Source organism: Balaenoptera musculus, chromosome 15 (assembly GCF_009873245.2).
Source record: "Balaenoptera musculus isolate JJ_BM4_2016_0621 chromosome 15, mBalMus1.pri.v3, whole genome shotgun sequence".
In the NCBI taxonomy this organism is placed as follows: domain Eukaryota; kingdom Metazoa; phylum Chordata; class Mammalia; order Artiodactyla; family Balaenopteridae; genus Balaenoptera; species Balaenoptera musculus.
Genome location: NC_045799.1, coordinates 30,422,171 through 30,434,588, shown reverse-complemented (window position 1 = coordinate 30,434,588; position 12,418 = coordinate 30,422,171). Strand labels below are relative to the sequence as shown.

General features: G+C 42.6%; 1 protein-coding gene across 3 annotated transcripts in view; it reads left to right on the top strand.

Moving 5' to 3' along the window:
* The window catches only part of C15H20orf194 (chromosome 15 C20orf194 homolog), a 147,407-nt gene that overhangs the window by 112,351 nt on the left and 22,638 nt on the right, over positions 1 to 12,418 (top strand). For all 3 annotated transcript variants that reach the window (XM_036826165.1, XM_036826166.1, XM_036826164.1), the window contains 2 exons: positions 2,095 to 2,220; positions 9,670 to 9,707. In XM_036826165.1, coding sequence (XP_036682060.1) covers positions 2,095 to 2,220; positions 9,670 to 9,707 — 164 coding nt within the window. The remainder of the gene's footprint in view (positions 1 to 2,094; positions 2,221 to 9,669; positions 9,708 to 12,418) is intronic.

Below are 12,418 nucleotides of genomic sequence, written 5' to 3'. Positions count from 1 at the left end.
CAGGCTAAGTAGTTGTGGTGAACGGGCTTAGTTGCTCCGCGGCATGTGGGATCTTCCCAGACCAGGGATCGAACCCATGTCCCCTGCATTGGCAGGAGGATTCTTAACCACTGCACCACCAGGGAAGTCTTTTTAACCCTAAGAAATGAGAGTCTCTACAGCTTGTACCAAACATGGAAAGTAAAAAGCCCCCAGACACTTTTTTAGAAGAGGAGGAAAAAGCTGATGCTGAGGAGCAAGGCTAGGGCACTTCACCATGAGCATTAAGGCCATTAAACACAACTACAAAGAGATTTAGGGCAGTTTGTAAGCTTCAGGCCTGCTTACCAGAGTGTTGCTGCAGTTTGAGGGGCTCTCCTAGCATCTAGGACCATCCAGACACTACAGAACCAGTGGAAAGCACTCCACATGGTCATATACACACATGCCCAGGCAGTGGGAGAAGCCTCCAAGAGAAGCCAGGGAGCAGAGGGCTCGCTCTTTGTAGAACCTAGCACACCATGTTCTCTACTGAAGCACCCACTGCTGTTTGGTCAGGACTGAGGCAGACCTGGGGTTGGGGGTGCTAATGTTGTTGTGTGGAGTAAAATCAAATACCGTTGTACAGATGAATTGTTTGTAGGAACTCAGGAAATAGCCCAGGCAGGCTGTACCTATCCCCCCAGCCCCAGGCTAAGACCCAGGTCTGTATGATCAGCAAGGCTGCCCATCAGATTTGCCTTTCCTCTGTAAGAATTGACCTTTTGTGATAGGCTGGGTCAGTCAGGAAAATGTTCTTGGAGTGGCCAGGGGTCTGCCTGGAGTTCAGTGTCCAGTTCATTCACCTACCCTGCTTTAGGCACCATTGATTACAGCACCCAGCAACTACCTTACATTCTTATTGTGGAGACACACAATAAACAAATTAGAAAATACAGTGTATGTAGCTGATGTTCAGTGCTTTGGAGAAGAATTGGGGTGGGGGTGGGGAGTATCAAGAGAGAGGATTGCTATATCCCATAGGCTGTATGAAGTCAAGAGGACACCTCTCTCATAAGATGCCAACTGAGCAGAGACCCGAAGGGGGTTGAGGGAGTGAGGCTTGCAGACATCTGAGGAAAAGAGCATTACAGGAGAGGGGACAGAGAGTGCAAAGGTGAAAGTATACCTGGCACGTTCAGGGAAGAGCCAGGAGGTCAAAGTAGTTAGATTGAGGTACAGGAAGAAATAGTAAGAAATGAAACTCATCCCTGCAGTGCGGGTCAGATCTTAGAGGGCTGTGTGGGCCATTGTAAGAGCTTTGGCTTTCAGGCTGAGGGGTATGGAAGCCACTCACTCAGTGACTTACCTGATGGGGTTAGCATGACCCCTCTAACTTTTGTGTTGAAAACAGGTTAGGGAGATACAAAGACAGAAGCAGTTTGGACTCAGTGGTAGAGTGGGAGTATGAGCATAGTTATATTTTAAAGATTAAGGAAAAATGGAGTCAAAGAAGATGCCAAACAAACCTTTGGCCTCGCAGCTGAAAGAGTGGAATCTCCTCTGCTGAGAAGGACAAGACCTCAAGAGGAGCAGATGTGGGAGAGTTGGATCAGGAACATATTAAGTTGTAATTGAAAACATCAAATTGGCCCTGGAGGGAGTTCCAGGCAGGAGATACAAATGCAGTTGGTATTTGACATGTGTCTACTGACTTGGAGATATGTCTCATAATCCCTCTTTCTCTTGCCTGCATGTTCTGTGAGATGAAAGGAGAGGAAAGAACTATTAAAGAAAATATACCAATGCGGGAGCTCCTAACTTGATTAGAAAACACCAAATCCCACCCTCAGAGCCCCAGGGTCACCTGCAGTCTTCTCTAAGGGGAGTGGGCAGTAGGGTTCTTTCTTCCACTCACTATTGCAGTTAGAACTAATGGAACTCGGAAATACAGAACCACTGTGGACTCCAGGGGCTCTAAATCATGAAGTGGGGTGACCCCAAGGAACCCAGTCGCAGTCTCCCCCTTTTGGTTTTCCTTCCACCTTGCTCACTCAGCCACGCAGCAAGCATACCCCTCTTCCCACACTCTAAAGCGCCAATCAGTAAACTAATTATTCCCTTTTTTCCCGCCAGCTACACAGATGTTATTGATGTTGTCCAGGCCCTGCAGATACATCCAGATTCAAATGTCAAGTCCTCCTTCACCATTGGTGCCATCACAGTGTGCGTGGAGCCCCTGAGCTGCTACATGGAGCACAGGTACATACTTAGGACCACCTCTGGCCCACAGGGTGTGTTGTGTTTAAGTGTACAGGAAGCAGTTTTCTCCCACCTGCCAGTAGGAGACACATCTTTATGTGTGTTTATGTTTTGAAATGCATCAGTCTACCTTATATGTAATAAATGCCCAGTTGTCATTTGATTAGTGCTAGGTCCTCAGAGCTACTGTTTGGACTGGCAGCTTCTCACCACTTTGTGCACTGAAAAGTCACCCTTCTAGGACAGTGGGACTTGAAATAGCTTCTCCCAGAAAAAAAGAATGCCTATGGCAGGCTTTTCTTTTCCTCTTCACTGCAGGGGAGGGACTTTGTGTCCCAAGGCACTTGGAGTACCTCACAGATACTTTTTCATGTGGTTAAGCCATCTTAAAGCATCTTACCTCAGTTAATGACACTTATCCTCATTACAAACAGGTGTAATTTTTTTTTCTACTTTGGAAGTAATATAACAACAACAAAGAAAATTGAGTATAATTCACTCATAATCTCACTCAATGTTAACTATTATAATTTTTGTGAATTCCTTCCTGGTCTTTTATGTGCATGCTTTTTTACAGTTGTGGTATACATATAATTTTATATCCTTCTTCTTAGGTTAACATATAGACATGTTATGTAAGTGAACATATATATGTTCCTGCAATTACAGTGGTAATTACATTTTGATTGGGTATGTAATAATTATGTGCATGTATGGACATAATAGTCTTAACCAGCTCCCCACTATTAGTCACATAGGATGACTCCAACTTTTCACTATCATAAATAATGCTATGAGAACATCTTTATCCATATAAATTTCTCAAATTTCAGATAATTTCCTTAGAATAGATTCCTCAAAGATATATTATTAATTAATTGTATGATAGTTTTATTACTCTTTATTCATATTTCCAAATTGCTTTCTGAGTGGGTTTTGCAGTTTATACTGCCCCAGTGGTGTCTGGAAGTACCTATTTCATCATGAGAGAAATCCTCACTGGGAAGTTTCAAACATTATAGTGTCCCTTCATAGAGCTATTTGACTTCCTCTCCCTTTAGCCTAGTAGAATGTATCCAAGGTCTGTAATCATGTGGTTTTTCTGGCTAGTCCATATTATTATCATCTCCTGGTAACTGATTGATCTATCCTTAGATCTTCATCTGAAAAAGCTCCCTTCTTGAGTCCCAAGTTGATATCTTTAGACTTCACATAGAATTTACATTAGAAGTTACTTCCCTAGTCACCTTAACTGATCCCAAGAAATGTCTTCACCATTCTCCCTTCTCTTTAGCTCTGACCTAGGTTCTGCTCTCCCATAATAAAGCTAAGGTGGTCTATTTTTCCTTCTGCCTTAGGTTAGGTTATTGTAGTGAATGCTGAGCATCCCCATTCTACTTCAGAATGCCATATTGAGTCTTACATGCCACTCTTTCTACCATCCATGTCTCTTCTTGTTCTGAAGTTTTCACTTAAAGATGAATGAAAGCAGAAAGGGGTCTAACAGGGGACTAGACACTACCAGAGATATTAACATAGAAAGGTAAGAAAAGATAGTAATAAACAAAGAACAGACAAAGGTTACACTCTAGACAAGTTCTCTTCTACACCATCAAGAAAAAGTTAAGGAGAAGAGAAACTAACAGGGTGGTAAGGGAAGAGCTCAAGGAAGAGATATAAAAGGTCTGGGGAAATGGGGAGGAGGGATCTTCCTGGGGTAGTGGAAATGTTCTAAAACGGAATTGTGGCAATGGTTGTACAACTCTGTAAACAATTTACTAAAAATAATCATTGAATTGTACACTTTAAATGAGTAAATTTTGTGCAGGTTATAAATAAAGCAGTTAAATAGAAAAGATCAGGGGAAAAGGAATTTAGCTGACAAAAGCAGCTGAAAGATAAACTGTTAGAGTCCTAGAAAGAAAATAAAAATTTCACTATAGAAATGAAAATCTCAAAGCAGTGAGAAGTAAAGTAGACACTGCTAAAACAAAATGGAGAGGAAATACGGAATTCCTGGGAGGTCCAGTGGTTAGGACTCCTCCCTTCTACTGCAGAGGGCACAGGTCCAGTCCCTGGTCGGGGAACTAAGATCCCACAAGCCACACGGCCAAAAAAAAATTTTCAGAGGAAATAGACAAAGAAATGAAGACAATTAGAGAAAAGAGAGGAATTATAGAATACAGATTTAGCTTTTGCGAGGACAGAAATCATTTCTGTTTAATGCTTAGTACATAGTAAGTGCTCATGAAGTGTCTGTGGAATAAATGAGTGTGCCAGCATGTGAGGAATAAGTGTCCTTGAAGAGAATTTAAATAAATAAATCAATAAACAAGCTAAAGATAAGTATATAATCTCTTTAAATATAGAAATAAGGGTAAAGTATATGAATTATAGTTATGGAATATAAAAATATAAATGACAAAATCAGGTGGGTTAAAAAGTATAAGAGATTGGGACTTCCCTGGTGGTGCAATGGTTAAGAATCTGCCTGCCAATGCAGGGAACACAGGTTTGAGCCCTGGTCCAGGAAGATCCCACATGCCGTGGAGCAACTAAGCCCATGCGCCACAACTACAGAGCCTGCGCTCTAGAGCCCGTGAGCCACAACTACCGAAGCCCGCACACCTAGAGCCTGTGCTCCACAACAAGGGAAGTCACCGCAATGAGAAGCAAGCGCACCTCAAAGAAGAGTAGCCCCCGCTCACCGCAACTAGAGAAAACCCGCGTGCGGCAATGAAGACCCAAGGCAGCCAAAAAAAAAAAAAAGTATAAGAGATCACTAATAATATTTGTCAGTAAATCAAAATTACTGATTTGCTCATTTTTTAGATATTAATGAGAAATTTCCAAATTTACTTTTGAATCCATTCCAGAAAGTAATTTACTATATTGGTTTACTAATTCTCTGTTGGAAAACTAATGATTAGCTCCTGTGCATGGGCTGGGGAGCTATTCTGTTTCATGTGCATGGGGGTGCATGTGGAATAGAATAAGAGAATTATGGGACTCATGATCAAGAATAGAAAGTTATTGGGACTTGCCTGGTGGTCCAGCAGTTAAGACTCTGCACTCCCAGCACAGGGGGCCCGGGTTCAGTCCCTGGTCAGGGAACTAGATCCCACATGCCTTAACTAGAAAATCCCGTGTGCCACAACTAAGACCCGATGGCTCAGCCAAGTAAATAAATAAATATATATTTTTTTAAAAATCTGGTTTAAAAAAAAAAGAATAGAAAGTTATTAAATAACATTAATCCCATTCATTAAGAAAAAAATTAAGTGGGCCAGTGTTAAGCCCATAAATTTTTAAAAAGCAAAAACAATCTGGGAATTCCCTGGCAGTCCAGTGGTTAGGACTTGGCACTTTCACTGCCGTGGCCTGGGTTCGCTCCCTGGTTGGGGAACTAAGATCCTGCAAGCTGCACGGCATGGCCAAAAGAAAGAAAGAAAGAAAGAAAGGAGGGGGAGGGAGGGAGGAAGGAAGAGAGGGAGGGAGGGAGGGAGGAAGGAAGGAAGGAAGGAAGGAAGGAATCCATCCATCCTTACCTAGCCAACTGTGGTGGATTAAAATTATGGCCACAGCAGAAACAGCCCCTCCCATCAAGACCTGAAGAGTCGAATCTACTCACCTGGGCATCGTGACTTGGATTTGGCCAGTGGGACATCAAGAAGCATGAAACAAGCCAAGGCTTGAAAAGCATTTACACGTTGGGGTTTGCCCTCTCTTGCTTCTGGGAGCTAAGACCACCATATGAAGAAGCCTGGGCTAGGCTGCTGGAGGATGAAAGACCATGTGGAGAGAGAGGCCCAGCCATCCATTCCTACCATTTGGACTGAGACCCCAGTTGGGCCTGTGAGTGAGACCTTGATGATTATCTTAGATAATCATCAGCCCCAGCTGAGCTGCCCCAGGCCAAAACAACTGCCCATTCAACCTATAGAATCATGAGAAATAATAAATCATCATTATTTTAAGCCACTTAGTTTTGGGGTGATTTATTATACTGCAACAGTGTAAGAAAATAGGTACACTTATACACTCTTTTTTTTTTTTCATACACTGTTGATAGGAATGTAAAATGATTTAATCTCTTTGGAAACAAATATGGCCATTCCATTGCTCAAATTTTATCATACAGTTATATTTTTACAAATGTGCAAAGATATATATGTATAGGGGTGTTTGTTTCAGGCAGAATTTTTAATTCCAAACAGTAGAGCCCACTCCAGCATGTCTAGCTGGGGAGGAATTTACTAATGTACATTATAGCTTGCAGAGTCTCTAGGAGGGTCAGGCTGTATTGGCTAGGCAGCCAGGTGGAACACTCAAACTTCCTGTAGGGCTGCCCCAGTGGAGGGGATATCTCAGCCACTTCCTCCACCAGAAAATGGAGTCTGCTTACCATACATTCCCTCACTCACCATGCTCATTGCCACTTGGAGTCTAGTTGGTAGAACTTCGGCCATATGCCTGCACCAGATGGCAAGAAAGGCTGGAAAAGCAGTTTTCTGCCATTTACACCAGGGACGGGCTTCCTAATTCCAAGTCTGGGAAAGGTGTTTAGAAGGTACTGGGCAGTCTGAAATATGACAGATGTGCTCTACAATGTTCAAGACAACACTATTAATAATATCAAAGAACTGGAAATAATCCAAATGCTCAATTAGTAAGTGACTGGTTAAATTTGGGGATATTCATATCATGGACTGCTATGCAGGCATTTTTTAAAATCAAGTAGATTTTTATCTTCTAACATAGAAAATGGCCATAATATTTTATGAAGTGAGAAAAACAAATTACCAAAACAATGTGTATTTTTTAAATGTTTACTTGTATACGCAGAGAAAATATCTAGAAGGATACATGCCAAACTGTGATTAGTTGTTCCTTCTGGGAAATGACCAGTTCCTTGGGGGCAAATGTTGGATGATAGGGAAACCATTTGATATTTTATAGTATCATGTATATTGCTTCTTTTAATGTAACAGCTTTATTGAAGTTTCTGTGGATATACTTACTCTGGACATTTCATATAAATGGAATCATATAATATGTGGCCTTTTGTGTGTGGCTTCTTTCAGGGTTCATTCATGTTGTAGCATGTGTCAGTGTTTCATTCCTTTTTATTGACAAATATTTCATTGTATGGATATATCATATCTTTTTTATCCGTTCATCAGTTGATGGACATTTGAGTTATTTATATCTTTTGGCTATCATAAATATACTGCTATGAATGTTTATGTATAAGTTTTCATATGGTTGTATGTTTTCTGTTCTCTTGGGTAGAATTACTGGGTCATATGGTAACTGTATATTTAACTTTTTGAGGAGCTGCAAACTTATCCAAAGCCACTGCACCATTTGCATCCTCACCAACAATGTATGAGGGTTCCCATTTCTCCACATCTTCACCAATACTTGTTATTGTCTGTCTTCAATAATATTACAGTTTAGTAGGGAGGACGATATGTAGAGAAGGAAAGGAGTGAGCCAACATTTGTTTTCCACTGTTTGTTAGACACTGTGATGCTTTACCCTTTTCAAACCTCAAAATCCCCTTTAGGTATTTTGGCAGGCATTTAAGGTAGGCATCATTACCATGTTTTACCATGAGGAAGCTGTTGCTCAGAAAAGTTAAATAATTTTCCAAATGCCACACCCATGACATGTACACAATTAATCATGATATAGGGTAGGAAGTGCTGTGATAAAAGATTCATGTAATTTTATAAGAATTATAAAAAAGCTATGATAACTCATAGTTGGATTAGGAAAGAAAGCCAGCATATGAATTTGAAGGACAGGGATGCCAGAGATGCCAAGATATGAGAAGAAATTGCGTGTATGTGCAAGTCCATGTGTTCTGAGTATTTTCTTTGCAGCTGTTTAAAGTGAGCAGCTTAGTGGCCCTCTACCCTGTCAGAAGTTTAAAACATGAGCATCCAACCTGTGATTGTATAAGATGCCTTGAGGGGAAACATTGCTCAACCTTGTCTTAAGATGCCACTGGTGTGAGTTGCTGTGGGCTGCTGCAAGAAAGGAAGCAGGACGCTGAGAAGGGCTTTTAAGGGCATGTACTCTAAAGTCACAGGCACTTACTTGATGGGGACAGACATTTTTCTAAGAATGCGTTTGCTGTGTGGCTGGCCATTCAGTGGACTATGAGTGCAGTGAAATCAGTGAGCTGTATTCTTGGGAGACTCTGGTGCGGATGTCTCTTCCTTTGTTCCAGGGCTCCTGACCTTGCTCGGTCATAGCACGTGGGGATTCTCCCATGGAATTCTTTAGAAACCATGAAGGAGTCAGGCACGTGAACTAGATCCACGGCCCAAAGTTGTATTCATCCAGCTCACTCATCCACCAAATTTGGTTCCAAACGGTGTGTGTCTGGCTGTTGTCAGAAATCAAATTAAAAGATGAGGATTTGCCACCACCAAGAGAATTGCAGGAGAGAAACTCCCCTCAGTGTTTTGAACAGCATTAATACCTGCCAACTACACCAGCAACAGTTCAGAGGGTGGCTTCATCAAGCATCTTATTTGCAGGGATAGAAGACACAGGAGCTCTGTGGTGCCAGACAAACCTGGCTCCCTGTATAAGCTCTCCCATTTCCTAGCTGCATGTGGGACCTTGGGCCAAGTGCTTAGCTTGCTTAGCCAACCTAAACCCACTCCTTGTGGTTTTTAGGTACCCAAGGCACAGGGTGGATGTGAGAATAAAATTGTACATATGAACTGCTTGCACAGTGCCCAGCCCATGGTAAGAACTTGATAAAAGGCAGCTATTCTCATTAGTGTTAGCTTTCTTCTCTAAGAAGAGCACTGTGGTGTTTTAGAAGTTTTAAAGCACTGAGAATATGGGCTTTTCTCTGGAGCTTACTGCAGAGCTACCGTTGTTAACTCACACTTCGGATTAGTCATCCTCAATCCAATCAGTCAGTTTCCTACACTTCATTCACTGTTTGAGCTCAGAATAGGATTAAAGGGAAACCAGGATTCTGTTGTGCACATAAAGGGAAATATGGCAACTTTGGTACTGAAGGCCCTTGGCACAATTAGGCAAAATAATTCTCATTTTCCCTTGAAATTTCCCCTTTACTGTCAGGACAGTATCTCTTTGGGAGGGTGGAAAAGAAGACCAAGTTCTCTTTCTCCATTTCCTATAGTCTTGAGAGCTGGCCCTGTCCTCAGTATCCCCTCTTCAACATTCCACCAAGAGTTGACCACTTTGGGACTTCTATGGGGTTTCTGGCTTAGGGAACTTTGGTTCAAAGCTATGAAAACCTTTTGTATAATCATGGCTATCCTTAATGTTCAGTGTTGCCTGCCAGTTGCCCCACTGAGTAAGTCATCTTGTATGTTAGTGATATTCACATTTTTGTGAGAAATAACCAATGAAAATTCTGAGATCAATGGTTTTAAAATGTTTCTTTTTTCTCCCTAGATTTCTCTTTCCTAAATGTCTCGACCAGTGTTCACAAGGTAAGCAATATGCTCTATTTTCGCTTGCATGCCCTTCAAATTATGTTTAGATGCAACAGACTTTTCTTCATGCTCCCACCTACCATTCTGAAATCTAAAGCAAATAAAACTGATCCAGGGAAAACTTGCGCATTTTTTGCTTTTATCTTATTTGATAGGCAGATTTCTTCCAAGAGTTTGTCTCTTAATGATAATAAATTGCCATGGCAACACCTCTTCTGAGCTGGGCTTAAGTCTGCCCTGGCCTTCCAGCTAATGTCAGTGGACTGAATAGGTATTCCTAGCCTGTGGATTAGCAAGATTTTGATGCATTTCTCCTGTCCCATGAGTGAGAGTATGGCTGAGTAGAACCTTCTCCCTTAGTCCCCTGCTACATATACTGAAATTTTCCACGTCTCCTTTATAACATTTAGAAAAATCCACCCATCCTGTAGGTTATACTCAACCTTGCATTGTCCTACCATCTGGCAGCCTGGGAGCAGCACTTTTTAGTCATATTAGCTATGATGGCTGGAGACCCAGAATAAATTCTAAGTTTCCTACAGTTAGTGATAAAATACTTATTGTTGTCAGAAGACCTGGGGTCTGGGCTTCCTGAAACAGCCCAGCAAGTAGAAATCAGATGGAAGAAAATAACTCAGTGTCACCAGCACAGTTTTGCCCTGCTGATCCCATTGCCAATCCACAGGGAATGGAGACAATAGAGCATTCGTAGAGCTGTTGTCTTGGGAAAGAGCTGAGCTGGAGGCTGTGCAGGGCAGGAGGCCGGGTCACTGGAGAGAAGAATGTGTGTGTTGGACTGCTGCACCAGGGAGTCTCGAGTCTAGCTTTTAGAGGCCCCTGTTGCTTTCTAGGCACTGCACCCCAGAAGCAGAGTTGAATGGAGGTTGGCTGGGTCTATCTACAGTGTCCACCCCAGGTAGATTAAAGAGATTTTATAGGGGCTGGGTCAGTAGGATCTGGTAACAGACTAGATGGGGGGACATTGCAAAAGGGGGTATCTGGAATGACTCCTAGGTTTCTAGCTTGGGAGACTGGGAAGGTTCATGGTACCTATCCTTGAAATAGACTACATAGAAGAAAACGTAGGTCCAGGAGATAACCAAAGAGAGCTGTCTGGTCCTTCGATAAATGTTTGGAAGTCATGATCAAAGCCAAGGGTGTGGGCTATAGTCAGCCCCTCTGACTATATGATCGATCATATAGTGATCGATCACATGATCGATCACATGACGATTGCCACCCTAGTGCCCCTTGGCTTCTTGACACTTTCTCCTTCAGTGCCCCTCTGCTTTTTTTGCATGTGGGAAAAAGATGATCAGGCTACCTTGGCAAAGAACCTTAAGCAAGTGTTCTGTCTTTACTGTCCATGAACCTGGGCCAGCATTACAAGAGGAAAGCTCTTTTAGGCAAAGACAGAATGAGTTCTGTCTGGGATTTTGTAGGCATATTTCATTAACATTGCCTTCCAACTCATTGTTCAAAGGCAATGTGTGTCAATTCTGTGCTTATATAAAGAAAGCTGGGGTGGGGGTGGGAGGACTTCCTTGGTGGTCCAGTGGTTAAGAATCCGCCTTCCAATGCAGGGAACTCGGGTTCGATCCCTGGTCGGGGAACTAAGATCCCCCATGCCGCGGGGCAACTAAGCGCATGCGCTGCAACTACTGAGCATGCGAGCCACAACTAGAGAGCCTGCATGCCACAGCTACAGAGCCCACACGCTTTGGACCCCACACGCCACAAGAAGAGAGAAGCCTGTGCACCACCACAAAAGATCCCGCGTGCCGCAACTAAGACCCAACGCAGCCAAAAATTAAATAAATAAATAAACATGTTTATAAAAAAAGAATTTAAAAAAAAAAAAAAGAAAGCTGGGGGAATTCCCTGGCAGTCCAGTGGTTAGGACTCACGTTTTCACTGCCACGGCCCGGGTTCAGTCCCTGGTCGGAGGACTAAAAAAAAAAAAAGAAAGCTGGGAATGTGATCAGATGTAGACAGGTAACCTTGAGGCCATATATGCTGTTTTCTGAACTGCAAAGGGCTTGTTAAGTGATAGTGCCTTAGTAGACATCTTCCCCTTACATCTGGGCCAAGAGGACCCTATAGACTGATCTGACCTAATTCACCATGGGCATGGACCCTCTGGGGAGAGAGGAGATAAAATGCAAGTATTTCTTCCTCCTCAGAGATTTGGTGGCTTTCTTAGAGGTAGGATCTGCCACTGGTAGACAAACATTTCATGTCCCAAGGGAGCAGTTGCCTCCCTTCGCTCCTGTTCATGAGTCAAGCTCCCTGATTCATTGCTTTTACAACAAAGGATTATTTTACAATGAGAAAAGCACTGTATTGCAGCCACAAGATGATGTGTATTACAGAAATCCAAGGATTAGGAAATAATCTCAATCCTTAAACAACAAGCAAGGCTCATTATAATGCTGGCTTTAAAACAGAGCGCAGATAATTTACTACCATGACCTGCTTTTAGATGTATCTGTAGATAGACAAAAGAAGTGAGATTTGTATTCTTCTGGGCTGCTGGAAGTCTTTAGCCAGACTGGGATGGTCAAACAGACCTCAGAGATGTTTCTCCACTCTTGGGAACGGGCCAGTCCAGGCTGCCTGCTCACTCACAGCCCAGACTGGTGAGACGTTGGCCAAATCAGAGTATCCACTCCTTGATAACAGAGCAGAAGGAAGCTCCCGGCCCAAGC